Source organism: Larimichthys crocea, chromosome III, assembly GCF_000972845.2.
Source record: "Larimichthys crocea isolate SSNF chromosome III, L_crocea_2.0, whole genome shotgun sequence".
In the NCBI taxonomy this organism is placed as follows: Eukaryota; Metazoa; Chordata; class Actinopteri; family Sciaenidae; genus Larimichthys; species Larimichthys crocea.
In genome coordinates this window covers 29,210,499-29,228,812 of record NC_040013.1, presented here as the reverse complement: position 1 = coordinate 29,228,812, position 18,314 = coordinate 29,210,499, and the positions used below count along the sequence as shown (strand labels likewise).

Here is an 18,314-nt window from a genome sequence, read left to right as displayed (position 1 = left end):
AGATTGTGCTGCTTGTGTGTTTGGGTGTTTGCGCAGTGTGGTGTACATGAAGCTCTATCTACACATCCTGAAAACACTGTTCTCTATGTTTCTCCTTGTGATAATGGTCAGAGGTCATCTGATTTTATAAAATCTACAAAGATTTTTAACATGCTATTAGAGATACTTAACACGTGGGTGTGACTGTAACAGATGTGGACATTTGTGATGTGATGAGTGTTTTATGTACTCATGCACCCGTGTTTCCACTCGGTCAGTTACAGAAATCTGACCTTGGCTGCCATGTGGCCGTCTTTTGGTTTCACATGTCCTCTGAAACCATGGTGCCTGCCGTCACATTTCTCTCCCGCCATCCTAACCTCACATCTCCCTCTGCCCCTTCATCACTGTGAGTTTCCCCCCTTACCTGTGTCTCTGTCTAATGGGATCTCCTTGTTTCGGCTCAATAGCGGATGTTGTTCAGTCTCATGGTGGTGTCTTCATGGACAGTTCGTACCCCTCATCCCCCGTAACGGGCCCCCTCTCCCGGGGCCAGCGGAGGGCCAGTGAGGTCAGCATTGCCAGCCAGGTCTCAGGAATGGCAGACAGTTACACTGCCACCAACATAGCCAACAGTAAGTGTTTTCAATACCAACAAGCTTCTCTCTCTCTCTTCCCTCCACTCACACAAACACTGGTCCAGTTATTCTCCCTCTTTTTCTGACTCTCCTCCTTCATCTTCTATCTCAACCCCGTTACTCTGACTCTACACACAGCCTGCACTACAGCTGGAGCAGTCCAGTCCAGTCAGATAGACGAATACCGCGTTCATTTTTCTACTTATGCTTAGCCAGACATAACACCTGCATTGTAACCAGGCTGTCATGCAGAGTGTTTTCTCCATCTCTTGTTGAAGTCCCAATACGAGCAAGCCAAGTCCTGAAGAACAGCAAAGTTTTAGCGCCACTTTTCACTGTCTGTCTTACTCTTTCCCACTGTCTAAATGTAAATGCAATGAACGAGTGCTGCATTTATCTAATGTTGCAATGCATGTAGACCCCTGCCTCCCTCAGCCATTCCTGCATTGTCCACTCCCGAGTGCGATGTTTGCCAAGATGACCAGTACTCTGTTGTGTTTTATGTGAGATTGTCCTTCAGAGTCGCCCCCTCCCTCCTTCTCTATTTCACTCTTGTTACCTCACATTACTGTTCTGCACACGGCTGTTTTAGCACCTACAGTACAACCCTGGAGGCGTTCGACAGCATCACCCTGTTCACCTGCCTGAACTGTTACTGTTCTAATAATTATTTTTCAGCTTTGACGTTCACAGCTTACCGACACCGGACGCATCCCAGCATCACTCTTCAAACTGTTTGAACTGTCATAAACTGTCACATACATGTCATGACATGCATCCATTTTTTTTCATATGACTTCTTTCTCTTTGTTTTCTCCCTATAGCCAATTCATGCCAAATTAACCAATCCAAAAAGTTTGGCCTTTTGTCCCAACTCGCCCTCTCATCACAAAACAAATTCTTCCTGAAAAGCCCTCCTATCTCCCGTAAGAAAGCAGCGGCTGCCCAGGCCGCGGAATCTCCTGATGCAGATCTAGCGGCAGAGCTGGACAGTGAGTCTAGTGAAGGTCTAAGCCCCACTGGTCAGTACGAGAACTGCCTGTCAGCCGGGCTGGACTTTGCTATATCTGATCTGGTCTCACTGGATTCCCAGGCTGAAGTGGACCAAGGTATTTTTCTAAGGGAGGGGACTGATTGTATGAAGTCAACATGAGGCTATAGTTCTTCTCTGTGCACTGCTCTATACTGTGTCAAAATCCGAAAACATCAGTGCTGCGCTTCTTCCTTCCCTTCATTTGTTTTAAAATTGATTCCTAAGGACTCGGGTCACTTCTGTTGATGAGGAAATGTGCATAAATCCAGACCTTGCCTCTTCTTTCCAAATCCATAATCCTTTTTTCATGCCCATACTAACATGAATGACCATCTTCAGTAGCTCATATAATCATGTATCCATTCTAACTCATCTTTTTCTTCCTCCTGCACTTGAATTCCAGCACTTTATTTTCCTGTTTCCTGAAGAACTGCTGGGATCGGTGATAATTGTGGTTTAAGACTGACTAATTGTCTTTAGCTTCAGGGGTGTTGCAACTTTGCGTGGCATCACATACCTCACACTGATGATGTTTCAGCTTACATATCTGCACCCTATTCACTCAATTCCCATCGCAGTTGCAGCACGTTGGTGGGGCACAAAGCGGCTGGACTTTGCCCTGTACTGCCCCGACGCCCTGACAGCTTTCCCCACTGTGGCTTTACCGCACCTCTTCCACGCATCGTACTGGGAGTCCACTGATGTTGTGTCTTTTCTCCTGAGGCAGGTGAGTCAACATTAGAATAACCGCCAGTCTTTACACCCTGTTAATATGTGACTAGTGGGTTGTTAGTCCTCTTCAGAAATACTGAGGATGAGTCACTGAAATGTCTCCTGTAGGTCATGAGGCATGAAAACTCGAGTATCCTCGAGCTCGACGGGAAAGAAGTGTCTGAATTCACCCCCTCCAAACCTCGAGAGAAGTGGCTCCGCAAGAGGACTCATGTAAAGATCAGGGTAGGCATCAGGTCTACAAAAACTCAGGGCACCTAAGGAAATTCCTTCCTTGTCTTGCACCTTATTCTACATTTTAACGTGTATGGTTTATTTGGCTCCTTTGACAGAACGTGACTGCCAACCACCGTGTAAATGACGCAGTGTACACAGAAGACTCCCAGCAGGTCGTGACAGGTCGCTTCATGTACGGCCCTCTGGACATGGTCACTTTGGCCGGGGAGAAGGTGATGTCACCACAAACAGCACACACATAGACTGCTGTCAGTAATGAGCGTGTAATTTGTACTCATGGTTTTTGTAATCCTGCGCAGGTTGACCTCCACATCATGACCCAGCCTCCATCAGGAGAATGGGTGTACTTCAACACAGAAGTGACCAACAGCAGTGGCCGTGTGTCTTTTGTCATCCCAGAGGACAAGCGTCTGGGCATCGGAGTCTACCCAGTCAAAATGGTTGTCAGGTGAGATTGGTTTGACTTTTTCAGCTGGACTTTGTCACAGCAGATATTTGACCTGTTCATCATAGGAAAAGCTCAGGTGATGTAAAAACATAACCATCTTTTCTTTTTTTTTTGCACTTTGGAAACAGAAATATTTATTTAAAATTCTTTGTAAGTATACATTTTTGTGATGACATCCATGTCTGGTTATCTTTACAGATTGATAGTGATGAGTTTCTTTTAAGACAAACCTTTTCTCCAATGTCACTATTCTAATTATAATTCTGGGAAAATACCATGTTCATACATCAAAGTGGAGAGACACCAAACCCTTATATACCTTGTTTATGATGCAAAACAACATATACAATTAATATGGCTAAATGTGACTGATATTTTGATAGTGTTAATGACTCGTCAGATTATTTCTGAATTCATCAGGTTGGACGTATTGTACTAATGTTTTGAACGCTTGTCTCAAATGTATTTGATTTCCTGTTTGTCTGGATTTATAAGTTTGTACCATTCTGTTATTTACACCTGAAAAAGGCCTTTACCCAAACTGTGATGGCTTTGCTTTTGCTTTTGGCTCTGGTTGGCTCTGCCACCTGTACGCTCAGGACAATCCAAACTTTTCTCATCTGTTATTCCCCGTTGGTGGAACGTCCTACCAGTTCCTACCAGATCAGGGGCATCCCTCTGTACCTTTTAAAAAGAACTCCTGAAGACCCAGCTCTTCAGAGAGTACCTTCTCTACTGGCACTACCAACAACTGGACATGATAAATCTATCCCCTTCTAGAGCTGGTACTTCATATATACGAGTAGTACACATTGCTATACTGGCATGTCCTCATTGCACTGTACCTTGATTAGTTGCTTTGGATAAAAATGTCAGCTAAATGACAAATAAATGTACATTTCATCAGGAAGCCTGGTTTATATTTGGTTGTAGCTCACTTGTCTTTCTCCGTTTCCTTACTCTATGTTCCAGAGGTGACCACACATTTGCAGACAGCTACCTGACCGTTATCCCACGTGGCACAGAGTTTGTGGTATTCAGCATCGACGGGTCGTTTGCTGCCAGTGTGTCAATCATGGGCAGTGATCCCAAAGTGCGGGCAGGAGCCGTGGATGTCGTCAGGTACCTAGCTGCTCTTCACCTCCTGTTTTCTTTTGTTTGAAACAAGACTCCCTGACAGACTAAAGCACATTTGTTTCTCCTCCTCGCAGGCACTGGCAGGATTTAGGCTATTTGATCATCTACGTAACAGGACGACCAGACATGCAGAAGCAGCGTGTGGTGGCTTGGTTGTCTCAGCACAACTTCCCTCATGGCATTGTTTCCTTCTGTGACGGCCTGGTCCACGACCCGCTCAGACACAAGGCCAACTTCCTCAAGACCCTGACAGAGGTCAGACCGGCAGGAAGGGAGGATTGAGGGGGGGGCTGTATGTAGTTTTAGAAGTGCTTAGTTCAATGTATGTGTAGACTTGATCTATAATTATTATTAACACTTGATTCCAGGCTCACATGAAGATTTTCGCTGGCTACGGATCAACCAAAGACATCTCAGTCTACACCTCCATTGGTCTCCCTTCCTCCCAAATATACATCGTCGGTAGACCCTCTAAGAAGATGCAGCACCAGTGCCAGGTACCATTCCATTATTTTAGAAATAACTTATCAAACCTCAATGAAAGTTAGTTAACATATGTCATTGGTCCTCTCACCAGTTCATCACAGAGGGATACGCGGCTCATTTGTCCCAGCTGGAGTACAACCACCGTTCTCGGCCAGCCAAGTCCAGCAGCGCACGCATGGTGCTACGTAAAGGCAGCTTCGGCCTGGGTGCAAACAGCGACTTCCTGAGGAAGAGGAACCACCTGCTACGCACCATCTCCTCCCAACCGGCCCCCAGCTCCCCGACAGGCAGCATCCACAACAGACCAGAGCGCACACAGAGCCAATCAGACAGCGAGCGGCTGGAGAGCATTCACAGCCACAGCCAGGCGGCAACACAGCGCAGCATGAGCATCACAGCCAGCTGCTGGGGCCGCAGCAGCAGCACCAAGCTGGATCCAGGCATTTTCAGCCCCAAATGAGATTACGGAGATGATGTGAGAAGACTTAAGGGGGAGTGACTGAAAATATAAGTGCGGCAGATGAAGAGACTTAAGACGAAGTTAAAGCAAAGAGTGAAAAACAGTTGACTTGCACCAGATGGGTAAATACCACAATGAAAACAACAGGTGCTACGAACCACTCTTTATAAAACTAATGCCAGTCACACTCGACAACAACAAATATTTATGGGCAGGAGCTGTATTTATTATAACACACACACACAGAACTTAACAGGCATTTCATGAAACATCTTCCTGAAACAGGAACATGCACACAAGTAGGCATAGCATATACTGTAGGACTGTTTCTATTATTTAGTAAATATTTATCAGTCTTGAATACAAGGTCAGTTTTCCTCTTACAACAGGCGTTTCGATTGGAGACAACAGCCCCCCACGCAAACAACACAAAGTGGTCAGAGGCAGCCTGGTCCGAGTGCTGTAACTGACCACTGTGGCCACTGCAAGCACAATAACTATAGAGGAGTGCATAATAGTTTTAAGCTACGTCATTTTTACGTGATAAATACACGTCTGGGAGCAGAGCTGAGAATCAGGTAAAACTGGATTGAATCATTTAGCCAAAATTTGTCTGTAAACATAAAAAAAAAAAAACATGTTGTGTAAGCCAAGGTGAAATTATTTAATCGAGCTATGACTCGTTGCACATATTTCTGACATCTACAAACCACAATAACGTTTCACCGAACCACACAGTCCAGTTTTGCTTGTTTTCTAGTCGTCCCTCAGACCAAAGAACCATTCAAATGTCACACGAAGCAAACTGCGAAAAATTACCCTTTAACTGTGGTTGCAGCTGACACTGTCCCCTGGGTTTTTATAGCATTTTAACATTTTAACCACCATCTCACCACCACCATAGTGTGCTGCTTCCTGGATCACTAATGTATGATTCAGCTATAGGGAAAACGCCTACTACTGTACGGTTAATGTGCCAAAGTAAACAGTGTAGATGATATGCTCTACATGAAGAGAGAGGATGTGATTCGGGTCTCCCTTGTAAAAAAAAGAAAAATGGGATTGTGTATGTATGCAGTCGAATGCCTTAACAAGGCTTGTACATAATTGTTATATTACAGTGCAGATCTGGTATCTGGTCCACTGAAGACCAGTTTCAAGTGTCTTCTTTACTCTGGGGGTAAACACCGCCTCATTCAGGATACACTTTATTGATCGATGATGATAATTATTGTTATTTAAGATTATTGATATTTTAAAAAATGTATTGATTTTGTGAACAAAATGTGTTTTAAGATTACTTTAGCTATATTGTATTTTCTTTTTTTTCTCTTCAAACTTCAATTGCAGCAGCCAAAAACTCAAAGAGGTCTTTGCCTGGCACAGTATTGTATTTTTATGATTTTATCTCGCAGATCACCAGAATCGTATCAACAGAACTGCTATCTCGTGTCATATATTGTATGTTTGTTATTTTGGAAACATTTTTTGGGATATGGCTTCTCTCTGGTTATCCCTAAGCTGTAAATGAGGTGTTGAATGTGCTCATAGATAATCCTCCTTAGGTTAAGGTCTCTTTTCTCTGTTCTGCTGCGCCTTGTAGACGAAGAAGAAGAATCTGCAAATTGTAAATTTTGTACAATATGCCGTCAGACGTAGAACACAGAGCTAAGACTTACTTTATGCTGTTTGCCATTTTATTTCGGAAATGGGTAAAAGTTTGTGTTTTATTCATTCAAACGATGTTTTATCTGTCCCTCCTGATAGGCATGTACAGAGCTTGACTTGCATTGGACCATTATGATGGGCTCAAATGTTAAAGGGGAAGTGTGCAATATTACTCAACCAACACCACAAGATCAAACAGACTGTGTTGAGTGAATGTCACAGTGCATTGACAATCAGTTCAACAGGCACATATTCTACAGATGTCAAACTGCAGAGGGAATCTGAACTCGTCTTAGCACTCAACAAAACGCACACCGGTACACATGCAACATTTAGTAGACTTTGCACAAGAAAAGTGCCCCTGATCTGATAATGGTATGAAATGTTACAGTAGGTTTTCTCCCGTGGACAGTCTTAACTTTGTCTGTGTTTCCATTCCAGCACATTTAGGTAGAAATGGAGCCGCGTAACATTTAAAAGGTGACCATAAAAATCAAGTATTTTAGACAGGTTCAACTTTAAAGGCTGTAGTTTGTGCTGCTGTTATGTTCTCTGAGAGGTGTTTCTAATATTTTGTCCACCCCGTTTTACATCAGTGAGGGTAGATGTAAGATGTAGACGCTTCATTCTTCCTGTTTTTTAGCTACCTGGTTAAGGAATTTTAGTTGAATTACCTATTGTACTATCGTCCCTCTGCATTTTGAGATTCGGCTTGAAGCCATATTTATACAACTCTTTTGAAAGCTGCTGATTTAAAGAACGGCACGTTTGTACATTGATTGTAATTAGATTTAAAAAAGATAAAAGGAAAAAAAAAAAAGAAGACATGCACTCATCTAAAAGTTGACGACTACTCGACCATGCTCCCTTCCTCAGAGATCTGAATTGCCTGGATATTAAAAATCCAAGAGAATGTAAAGACGAAGCGAGCGGTGCGCTTATCTGTGACGTTTGGATACCTCTGGGCAGACAATCGCTTCAATTCTGCTACTGACACACACACATATATTACCAGAGGCCTTACAGCTCCCCTTTCTGCCTTACATTGACCATTGTGTTGTGAGGCCTAGAATGAACACAGCTCACTCCAGAATTGACTCCATAGAAAAAAAGGATAGGACTGTTTGTGTAGACTATAATAGGAAAAGGCCATATTTTCTTAAAAAGGCTTTTCACTATAAAGGAAATCTATTCGATATATTCACAAACATTAGGCAAGCCATCACTATCTCAAGCTTTGTCCCCCCGGGTAAATGCAATGCCACAGCTGTTAGCTCAACAGTCAGCATTCATATAGGCTGTATACTGTATATATATATATGCCACATACCTTGGTAAATATTTTCATTGTACAGGGTGTGTATCTTGTAAGTTTTGGATAACTTCATTTTATCCATTCCCTTGTGTTTTTATGTACAGTGTATAAAGAACATATAAAGAACAACTGAGACATCGTTTGGCCTTTTTTTCACACTCCCAAATGACTACACAAGAATAATTATGGTTCAGAGACTTGATTGCAGTTCACACAAATGCAGATTTATTCAGAGGAACCAACAAGAAACAAAATGTGAGATGTAAAAGGTGAGAAGACATCCACGAGTGGGTGTAGAAAAAGTTGCAGTCGAGCAGGATACTGAACATTTAAAATCAGCCTGATATAAAGTGGAACAGAGACGAAAACATTTGAACTGTCACATCATTTGTGAACAGAAAAAAAAAACTCAGTTCATTCAGCACTGATCCTTAAATGTACAAAATAAATAAGCATTAATCAGTGTAAACTACAAAATGTAAAATACATTGTGTGCAAACTTCGAGCGTAGAGTTCCTATGGCAGATCTCCATCGACTCACCAGCTCATCTGCTTGTCTTATTTCCTTTGCAGCATAGATTTAATAAGGCGATCAACAGGAAATACTGTCATTTACCCTGGATTAAACTCATTAGTGTACCATCACCACTATACAGTTTAATCACAGGCAACTGTTATTTGAAAATGATAAAATTCAGCTTATTGAGGCAGATCACGGCATCTTCTACCGGTTGATTCCCAGTTTCTTCTGGAAGGCGTTCCCGTCTCCCTTGGTGGCTTGCTATGGGGATGAATGGAAGTTACTCACTGTCAGATGAAAGGTGAAGGGTGCCATGTTTATATCACCGTTATAACTTTTCTCGTACCTTGTTGATATCTTTATGTTTTTCTCGGCTGACTATCTCCTCTATGATCTCTCCTTCTCCTCTCACCAATCTGGAAGAAAACACACAGACGACAGCGTTTTTGATAAAGAAAGAAACAACTCGTGGACCTAAAATGTCGTTTACAGACTGATCGTGCGTTAGCTCTTGGGAAATTTGGTGTCAGACTGAGACATCTCACTAGATAAACTAGCAGAGCGTACTCTGTAGCTCTGGTTTACCTGGTGCGTCCTGTTTCGGGGTCCACCACCCTGCGGATCACGCTCTGTCTGGCCTCGTACTCCTCTTTGGTGAGAGGCCTCTTAGTGGAGAGTCGGGCCTTCTGCTCGTCTGTCATCACTGCAGAGGGAAATAATTTACTAAATATGAGTACATTATGTGTGTTTTGGGGATTCATCGCTGACCAATGATGGTACTAAAGAAAGTAACCCGACATTTCCTTTCAATACTGATATTCTGTGAATTTCAATATCTGTGGTTGTATTAGGACACTGTGGGAATGATGCGGTGTCATAATGTCGGATTTCTATCGATTTCCCAGAAGAATTACCATGAAATGACCCCTTCAGGTACACCTGTACAAACTAATCCTGTATAAAACATCCGGAATACGCAACATCTATCTACGAAGCTCACAATAACTTTGACTTTTGAAGGTTGAACAGTTGTATTAGGTTGCATTAGGCTGTGCGGGTTTACCTGAGTGTAATATTAATTGAGGATTTCATCCATACTGAACAAATCCTTGTTCTCAACTTATATTTAACTTGAGATAGGACAGTAAAACTCTGCACATTAGGGCTGTGACTACTAAAAATAAGTTCCTAAAAACCTAACAAGGCATCTTTAGAAGAAGAACAGTGTGTAGGATTTGATGTAAAGATGTAAAGGGGCCAGATATATAGAGAGGTGTCCAGACTTTTTTTTAAAGAGGGCCAGATTTGACAATGTGAAGATGCCCGGGGGCCAAACTAACATTTTAAAGATGAAAAAATCACCAATAAAAGTTGCATACAAATGCACTCTTCTGTAACAAATCTGTTTTCAGTCACAATTATCTTTTTTTTAAGCCAATCAGGCGTGAACAGATCTAAAAAAAAAACTGTTCTTTCTTTCTTTCTTTCACATCTGAAGTCAGATAACAAAGAATGGATTGTATGGGGTGTTGTTTAGCTCAGTTGGGAGAGCATCCACCCCACGTACAAAGGCTCAGTCCTTGCTGCAGTGGCGGCCCAGGGTTCAAATCCGACCTGTGGCTCTTTCCTGCATCTCATTCCCCGTCCCTCTCTCTCTCTCCATGTTCCTGTCACTTTCTATCAAAATAAAGCTTGAAAAGGCCAAAAAAATCGTTATGTCAACCCAAAAAAAGGCCAAATCTTCCATCCATACAGTATCTGACAATGCCAGCAGGCCATAAATAAGATATTATTTAAATAATGGGCCGTGATTGGCCCCCGGGCCGTACTTTGGACATCCCTGACTCACACACTGCAGCTTTGAGCATCAGCATCAGTGTGTGATGAACCCACCAGGTCCGAGCTCCACTGCCCCCTCATCACTCTGCCACACCTCCAGGTAGGATGGAGGTGGAGGTTTCTCCGCTGGAGGACTGGAGAGCACCACCTCCGCCTTCTTCTTCTTCTCCTTCTCCTTCAGCTTCTTCTTCAGCTTCTTCTTCTTCTCCTTCTTCCTCTGCTTCTTCAGCTTGGCCTTTTTCTTCTTGGTCGTCTTCTTCTTCTTGGCTTTACTCTTCTTCTTCTTTGTCGAGGAGGAGGAGGAGGATGAAGAGGAGGAGGAGGAGGTGGATGAAGAAGAGGAGCTTCTTCTTCTTCGCTTCTTTCTCTGTGTTTTCACATCTAGAGGAGGAGCAGGAGAAGATCAGCAGCCTGCTTTGATTAAATCACTTTATAATTTGACTCCTTAAAGTCCAAACCTTGACTCCTGTGTGAGACTTTCTTTGATGAGCTGCTTCGACTCCTGCTGTTGCTCCTGGACGAGGGGGAGGAAGAAGAAGAGGAGGAGTAGGAGGAGGAGGAAGAGGAGGAGGACCGTCTCCGTTTCTTCTTCTTCTCTTGCTTTTTCTCTCTGCCGCCCCTGTCACGTGATCTGCTGCGATCCATCACCGAGACAACAACAAACAAACAAACAAACAAACAAACAAACAAACAAACAAACACAGGAAACCTGAATGAAGAAAAACACGCGTGGGAACTACAGCTGACTCCTTTACGGAAGTGTGCACAATTCCATTCCGTCTGCAACAGGAAATAAAAGACAAAGGTTCCTACTTTAGTTTACCCAAAACATTGTTTGAGCCCCTTACCAGATTAATAAATTTATTTATTTGTTTAAATAAATACATGAGTTATGTATGATTTTGCATCAGTGACATGTCACATAAAAACAAACAAACAAATAAATAAAAAAACTAATTACGCTGGTTTTTCCATTGTCGCTATGTCATTACGTAATGCGTCCTCACTGAAGACGGGAGAGGAGGAAAAATAAAATAAAAAGAAGGAAGAATTTCACATGGATACATTTGTCAGCACTTCCAGAGATGCGGTGGCAACAACTCGCATCTCCATCACGCACACCGACACTGAAAACTAATTAAAAACTATTTGCGCACCTCCATGTCACAGGAGAGACTGTGCGGTCTTGCCCTGCTATCCACTGAAAAGGACATTGCATGCAAATTATAGAGAATTTATTGTTTGCGGCCAAGAAGGCAATGAAAGTGATAAGTGTCTGCGCAATTTACGCATGGTGAGTCCATCTCATTTGTTCGGTTTAGTGTTGTAAATAAGTTAAATAATAAGTAAAATACGTTGTGTATAGTTGTAATTCATTAATTAATGTATATAATTCATGAAAAGTGTCCTAATCTGCTTGTTTAAAATGTCAAAAATAAAGTGACTGAACTGACTTGATGTACTGTCGCCACTGTTGTTTTTTCCCCTTTGAAATAAATAGCAAAAAGTCATAGCTGAGACTATGTGCATGATTGTGCTGTATTGTGCTGATAAAAATGTATTGCGAGATTATGTGTGCAATAGAACTAGAAGAGCTTATCCATGCTCCTTACACATATACTTTTTTTTTTTTGATAACTTAACTACAAAAATATAGTCAATAAATAATAAGATGTATGACTTTATTGATCCCTTTATAGGACCATACATATTAATGTATTAAAGGTCCAGTGTGTAGGATCATCTCCTTCCAAGCGTGTAAGAAAAACTAGATCAGTGTTTGATTTGTCTGTTTTGGGCTACTGTACAAAATAGTGGATCAACATGGCGGACTGTATGAAAGAGGACCCGCCCTCACTGTAGATCTGAAGGGCTCAAAAAACACACTGATTCTTATTTTCAGGTGATTATACATGAATGGAAACATACTAATAAATACTGTATTCCATTCCTTCCCATAAATACTCATACTCATACTAAATCTAACACGCTGCTCTGCCTTCGAAATACTTTAAATGCATCTTCCCTGAATGAGCAGCTTTATTTAAACTTCCCAAACACGAAGAGATGAAGAAGAAGTGGATTTATTTTGAAAATGATCTGAAGTTTGTCAGTGTGTCTGACATATACAGGTACATGAAATATTAAGAAAGAGAGAGAGACAAACAGAAACTTGTCAAAATTTGGCTGGATGGATAATAACTCGTTGTTCTTTGGTCTGACAAACTCAAAACACAGACACAGACTTGTGCCAGCGGCCAGCCCTGCCTAAAATAATACAGTATGCTTCTCTTTTTAAATCATTTACCACTACATTTGACTGTTTAGTATGCAATAATAATGATAGTAATCTTTTTTCTGCTTTTAATAGCTTCGATTAGGCAATGGAAAAAGTCCAAGTGGTGCAGATTCCACAGGCCCAGCCCATATCCAAAGGAAAAACACAACAAACTCAGTGAACCCATCCAAACCCTCCACCCGTTGACCCTAATAAATCCTCCATATAGACCTGTCTAAGAAGTCAGCTCTGCTACTTAACATCAGGTCAAATGAGGTCAATGTTAAGGTGACCTAAAAAATGACACCAGGTCTCAATGAAGGACAGAAAGTCTCTGTGAAGGCTCAATATGTGCCTACTAAAGAACGTTTCACTAATCACTAAGTATTGTTCTTTAGTTTTGAGATTAAGTTTGTCATCGAGGATATAATTTAGAGACCTGGCTCATATCTAGCTGCGAGAGAGTGAAGACAGGAATAACTGGTTACTTAATATCAGCGCTCAGAGGCGATTACTTGTAAAGGGAGTGCCTGAGAAGTGAGTTATATTTGGAATAAGAGCACTGTGATCCTGTAAGGAGATCCGCACTGTAAAGGAAAAGACAAACTGCATACACAGAGAGCATCAACATATTTGAAATATTTATTTCAAGTTTTTACAAAGGCAAATTGTGAATCTTTAAAGCTTTTAAACTGATAAAAACATACTTATTCCTGATTATGTTAGCCCTTATCTGTCTTTGTACGTAAGGCTAAACTAAAGCAAAGAAAAAGAACGGACAGAGCGCAACTGCTCTGCGTACCAGTTTAGTTTTAAATACTGCGACCTGCCCGCATTCATGTTTACATATTTTAAGTGTTGCAATAAATAAAACAGTTCAAGATTCCTTAAAACTGCAAAACTCTACAGAAATACATTGCAGATGATAAATACTGGTAACTGTTTCATCAAAAACACACAGCTGCATGTGTGAATGAGTGGATGTAACAGTCTTAACATGACTGGACAATAAAAGGTAAGGATGTCAGCAGAACGAGTGCCGTAAAGCTATCATCTTTCCAGTCCGTGTGCAAGAGGAGCATGTCAGGTTGCTCCGAGTAAAAAAAAAAAAAAATGAGGAGGGCGGTAGTGTTGGGAGAAGGGGGCTGGAATGTGTCACTGTTACTTTTCCTCGACCCATTAGGAAGAAGCTGCCATGCGGATCCTCTCTGGGGGATACAGCAGAACGTTCTTAGCTGCTTTGATAGTGTTCTTCATGAGCATCGCCACAGTCATGGGTCCGACACCTCCAGGCACAGGGGTGATGAAGCTTGCCTTCTGTCTCACGGCTGAATATAGACAGAAAAAGGTATGTCATTACAGATACACGAGACACCAGAGCAGAAGAATGTCCACGCGACAAGTAGATCATGTTCAGATTCCAGCCTCACCTTCAAAATCCACATCTCCAACCAGTCTGCTCTTCCCAGTGACAGGGTCCTGCACTCTGTTTATTCCAACGTCAATAACGGCTGCTCCCTCTTTGATCATGTCCGCGGTAATGAGGTTTGGGATCCCTGATGGATCAGTAAGCACACACAGTTCAGTTAGACAACAGCAGAAGAGAGGAGAAAGTCAATAAACCAAAGAAAGATTTGATCCAAATACAAACCTGCAGCAGCTACGATGATATCAGCAATTTGAGTGTGTTGGCGAAGTTGCTCCTTTGGAGTGTAACGGTGAGAAATGGTGACTGTGGCATCACCTGCAACAGAAATAACTTTTAGTGTTTATCTAATATATAATGCAAACCCTCTATCTTTAAACACATGAACTATATAACCAACCTCCAGGCCTCTCGTGGCGGCCGTCTGTATGCAGCAACATGGCGATGGGCATGCCCACATTCTTGGAGCGTCCTGCAACCACAACATTCTTCCCAAGAGTAGGAATACCTGGAAGACGGCGACAATTTGCAGAGTTAGTTTCGTTTTTTTTTGTACTGCAGAATTTCAATCTCAAGACAAGGTGAGTGATCACTCCTCTTACCTGTGCGTTTAATAATTTCCCAGACTCCCCAGGGAGTGGCAGGAAGCATGGTGGACTGATCCAGGCACATACGGCCCACATTAACTACGTGGAAGCCGTCCACGTCCTTGGTGGGAGATACTGCATTACAGATTGCACGCTCGTCGATGTGATCTGTCAGAAAGCAAAGACGAGTTACAGTCAGGACACCGAGACGTCAGTATTTTGGCTGACACAGAGATACCAGTCTACAGATGCATATTTCTCCATACCTGGCAGAGGAAGCTGGACCAGCAGACCATCCACACGATGGTCTGTGTTGAGTTTGTAGATCAGGTCCAATAACTCCTCCTCACTGATGTCCGAAGGCTTGAGAATTGTCTCACTTGAGATCCCTGTGGGAGGTTAAAGTGAGAAAACAACTTTAAAAACACAGCCGTGCATTTATTCTTTTGCTGTAGAAGAAGTGTGTTTATACATTTACACATACACGCGAGAACTGTGGGTATTTTTTGTTTGTCTTACCGACATCAGATGCCGCTCGTGTCTTATTCAGGACGTAGGAGTGGCTGGCTGCGTCATCTCCCACCAGGACCACGCTCAGATGGGGTCTCCTGTGGCCGGATAAAACCCATTTCTCCAGATCACCCCGGGCCTCCTCGCGAATCTGCCGTGCTAGTTTCTTTCCTGAGATGACCACTGCCTCCTGCCTGAGAGTCAGAGGACAAAGAGTCGATAACTTAAACAAGCTGCGATTCTGCTCTTGTCAGTCTCAATCAAAGGCTGCAACTAACTATTTTAAGTCACACAGAGCCCCCCAAAAAAGTAAATAAACTAAACTGTACTAATCTAAATGTACGCATCTACTGTACATTGTCTCTCTGACTGGCTTTTGACACCAGAAACCTGTCATCAGTCTCAACCACTGCACCAGCTCCAACCTCTAAAATTAGCCACAGCGTGTCTCGACCTGACGGAGCCATATGCTCTTTGAGTACTTGAACACCAAGTACAGTACTGTACAGTGTGTTATAGTATTTTAAAACTTCACAAGCAGGAAGCAGCCAGATGAGGGTGAAACATTTTGTTGCACCTTAATCTTAATCTCAATCTTAACATACAGAGTGGCTCGACATGTCGTGCAACTTTGTTCCAAACGTCCGCATGCCAAAAAGATGGTATGCGTTACATAACATCAGAGATGTGCTAATAACCGAAGAGTAATGAGCCATCGACGGTGATGTAACCAACCTTTTTAGTCCAACAAAACTAATTAAAACACAAAGCAAAGTGTCACAACTTCGGTCGAAAATGGGGGCAACACCGCGGGGGTGGTGTAAGAGGTCCCTGAGACAATACAGGGAGGCAAACTGCTTTTTAACTTCACACCAGTTTAAAAGTGAAGGAGAAAATTATTCACATGTATGACCACATAGTCATGTAAATTGGACCTCACAGTGTTTTATCTTTTGTTATATTCTTTGTTTTCCCTCTTTGGTTACTTGTTGCTGTGTGTATTTTAATATAAATACTAATATGCCTGCATAAAGTTGTATTTATGTTGTGATAAATGGTAAGAAGTCTTACATAACATGACTTTAAATGATCTATGGTGTGCTGCAGGTCATGTGCAGCAGTCACACGAGGTTTGGAGATGTTAAGGCGTGTGTACAACATTAGTTCATTACATTGTATTTCAGTCATGCTGCACTCAGCACGTTTTCAATAAATACCTGCACGGGATGCATCAGTGCTCTCAGAGACTTTTTTTTTTTTTTTTTTGCGCATGTCATACAAGCTTTTAATGCATATGCATATGGTTTTCCTTGCACCTCGATCTCCAGCTGAAACCTGGCTCCTAAAGCAAACCACAGGGTGCAAGCATTCAGACCGATTTCATCAGCCAGCCGACCGCTGCAATGTTACCGGCATAACGCAAGGGGCGCACCGAAATGTGACCAAATGCGGACATTTAGTTCAATATAACCAAATAAACCCACCTCATCCCTTTGCGCACAATATGGCAGATGATTAATAAGAAAATAAGATATTTAAAAAAAAACATTATAAGAGATAAACCTTCTCTTTATGGAGAGAAGACCGCCCAACATGTCCTATAAGTGGCATTACATTTACCGCACATTAACGCACGTTTCACGGCTGCTGGGTGCACTCACCTCGAGGCGGACGTGTGCAGTTTGCAGAGCTGGTGTTGGGAGTGTTGGCACAGTTTCCTGAGAGTCCTGACGGCTGCCATTGTGACCGGCTGAGAGACCGAGAGAGGAAGAGACAGGCAGATTACGAAACACGGAGATCCACCACCACCACCACCCGGGATGACAGAGCGACGTCTGTGCAGGAGGAGGAGGGGAGGAGGGAGCAGACAGGCTTTAAAAGGCGCCTCCCACCCCTCAGTACGCACGGGGCCTGCGTCACTGTTATCTGCTGCCACACCTCTGCTGTGTGCACAAATACTGTAATTTTCCAACGAAGTGAACTGGCCCCCTCAGCCATGAGATCTGATACCATCATAAAAAGTCTTGCATTCAACATTTTACATGAGCAGAAGAAAACTAAATCATAAAGTAAAAGCAGATATTGGAGTGTTTCTTTCGAATACACAAACAAAAATAAAAACAAAGTAAGGAAAAACATTTAAACATGGAAATACATATTCGAAAAGGAGTGAGAAGAAGAATAACTTAAATAATGAATGACAATACCAAGCTTCCTTGCAACTTGTTTAGACATACCTGATACTTATATATACATAAAATATATCCCTGACTTTCTATTACAAAAAACAAAAATAAAACCTACATATACACTTAATACAATACATACATGCACAAAGAGAAACAATAAAAAAACTAAAGAAAAACAAAATATTATTCATGTAAGTTTTGTATGTTCTATCTACAAAGTAATTATGTGTAAAATGTAGAATATTTCCCTCTGAAATGTGTTGTTTAAGTATAAAAAGTGGAATTAAAGTAAATACAAATAAAAAAAAAGTCTTGCATTCAACATTTTACATTAGCAAAAGTACAATAAATCATAAATAAAGACAAAAATCACTTGCTCCTAAAGACATTACATTTGGTGAATACATCATTTTTAGCAGTCTGTGTATGTTTACACGCCATTGATCTTTTACATGACAGTACTGCAGAGATTTTACCCTCCTCTTGTGATTTTATTGTAGAAACTAAGGTTATCAATCGACAAAGCTGCTCCTTTAACACTGAGTAAGGTTACCTCCAAACCAATTTCTCCATGGAGAAATGAGAAAATCAAACGACTAAAAAGAAAGTCAAAGCAGAAAGAAATTGGAGAAATAACAAATTGTGTGAACATATTTTGTATGAAAAGTGCTATAGATATTTATAATAAGTATTTACTCAAGTAACTAGCAATGATCTGTCAAATACATATATTTTCCTTTCAGAAGTATTGGAGTAGAAGGATTACATAGACAGTAAAAATACTTACTACTTTTGAGCTGTGTTCAGATAGAGCAGTTAAATAAACGTACTC

General features: G+C 41.8%; 3 protein-coding genes across 9 annotated transcripts in view; 1 reads left to right on the top strand and 2 right to left on the bottom strand.

Moving 5' to 3' along the window:
* The window catches only part of LOC104920301 (membrane-associated phosphatidylinositol transfer protein 2), a 40,895-nt gene extending 32,625 nt beyond the window's left edge, over positions 1-8,270 (top strand). For 4 of the 7 annotated variants that reach the window (XM_027273686.1, XM_027273683.1, XM_027273691.1 and 1 more), the window contains 10 exons: positions 450-614; positions 1,442-1,726; positions 2,229-2,377; positions 2,491-2,607; positions 2,715-2,831; positions 2,919-3,067; positions 4,040-4,189; positions 4,279-4,459; positions 4,573-4,701; positions 4,782-8,270. In XM_027273686.1, coding sequence (XP_027129487.1) covers positions 450-614; positions 1,442-1,726; positions 2,229-2,377; positions 2,491-2,607; positions 2,715-2,831; positions 2,919-3,067; positions 4,040-4,189; positions 4,279-4,459; positions 4,573-4,701; positions 4,782-5,150 — 1,811 coding nt within the window. In that variant the 3' untranslated portion in view covers positions 5,151-8,270. The remainder of the gene's footprint in view (positions 1-449; positions 615-1,441; positions 1,727-2,228; positions 2,378-2,490; positions 2,608-2,714; positions 2,832-2,918; positions 3,068-4,039; positions 4,190-4,278; positions 4,460-4,572; positions 4,702-4,781) is intronic. The other 3 variants (XM_027273697.1, XM_027273700.1, XM_027273701.1) reach the window with 2 other exon arrangements.
* A 65-nt stretch (positions 8,271-8,335) lies between these two features.
* arl6ip4 (ADP-ribosylation factor-like 6 interacting protein 4) lies at positions 8,336-10,814 on the bottom strand (the record flags this gene model as incomplete). Its single annotated transcript, XM_019275257.2, has 4 exons — positions 8,336-8,914; positions 9,000-9,069; positions 9,239-9,356; positions 10,547-10,814. Coding segments are annotated over 4 exons (513 nt in total), but the record flags the coding sequence as incomplete, so codon positions are not given.
* A 2,822-nt stretch (positions 10,815-13,636) lies between these two features.
* mthfd2 (methylenetetrahydrofolate dehydrogenase (NADP+ dependent) 2, methenyltetrahydrofolate cyclohydrolase) lies at positions 13,637-17,163 on the bottom strand. Its single transcript, XM_027278363.1, has 8 exons — positions 16,955-17,163; positions 15,303-15,487; positions 15,050-15,172; positions 14,799-14,951; positions 14,597-14,704; positions 14,422-14,514; positions 14,201-14,326; positions 13,637-14,098 (listed from the first exon to the last, which is right to left on the bottom strand). Exons 1-8 carry the CDS (start codon positions 17,032-17,034, stop codon positions 13,950-13,952), a joined length of 1,017 nt encoding a protein of 338 aa, XP_027134164.1. The 5' UTR covers positions 17,035-17,163; the 3' UTR covers positions 13,637-13,949.
* Between the last annotated feature and the right edge of the window lie 1,151 nt (positions 17,164-18,314).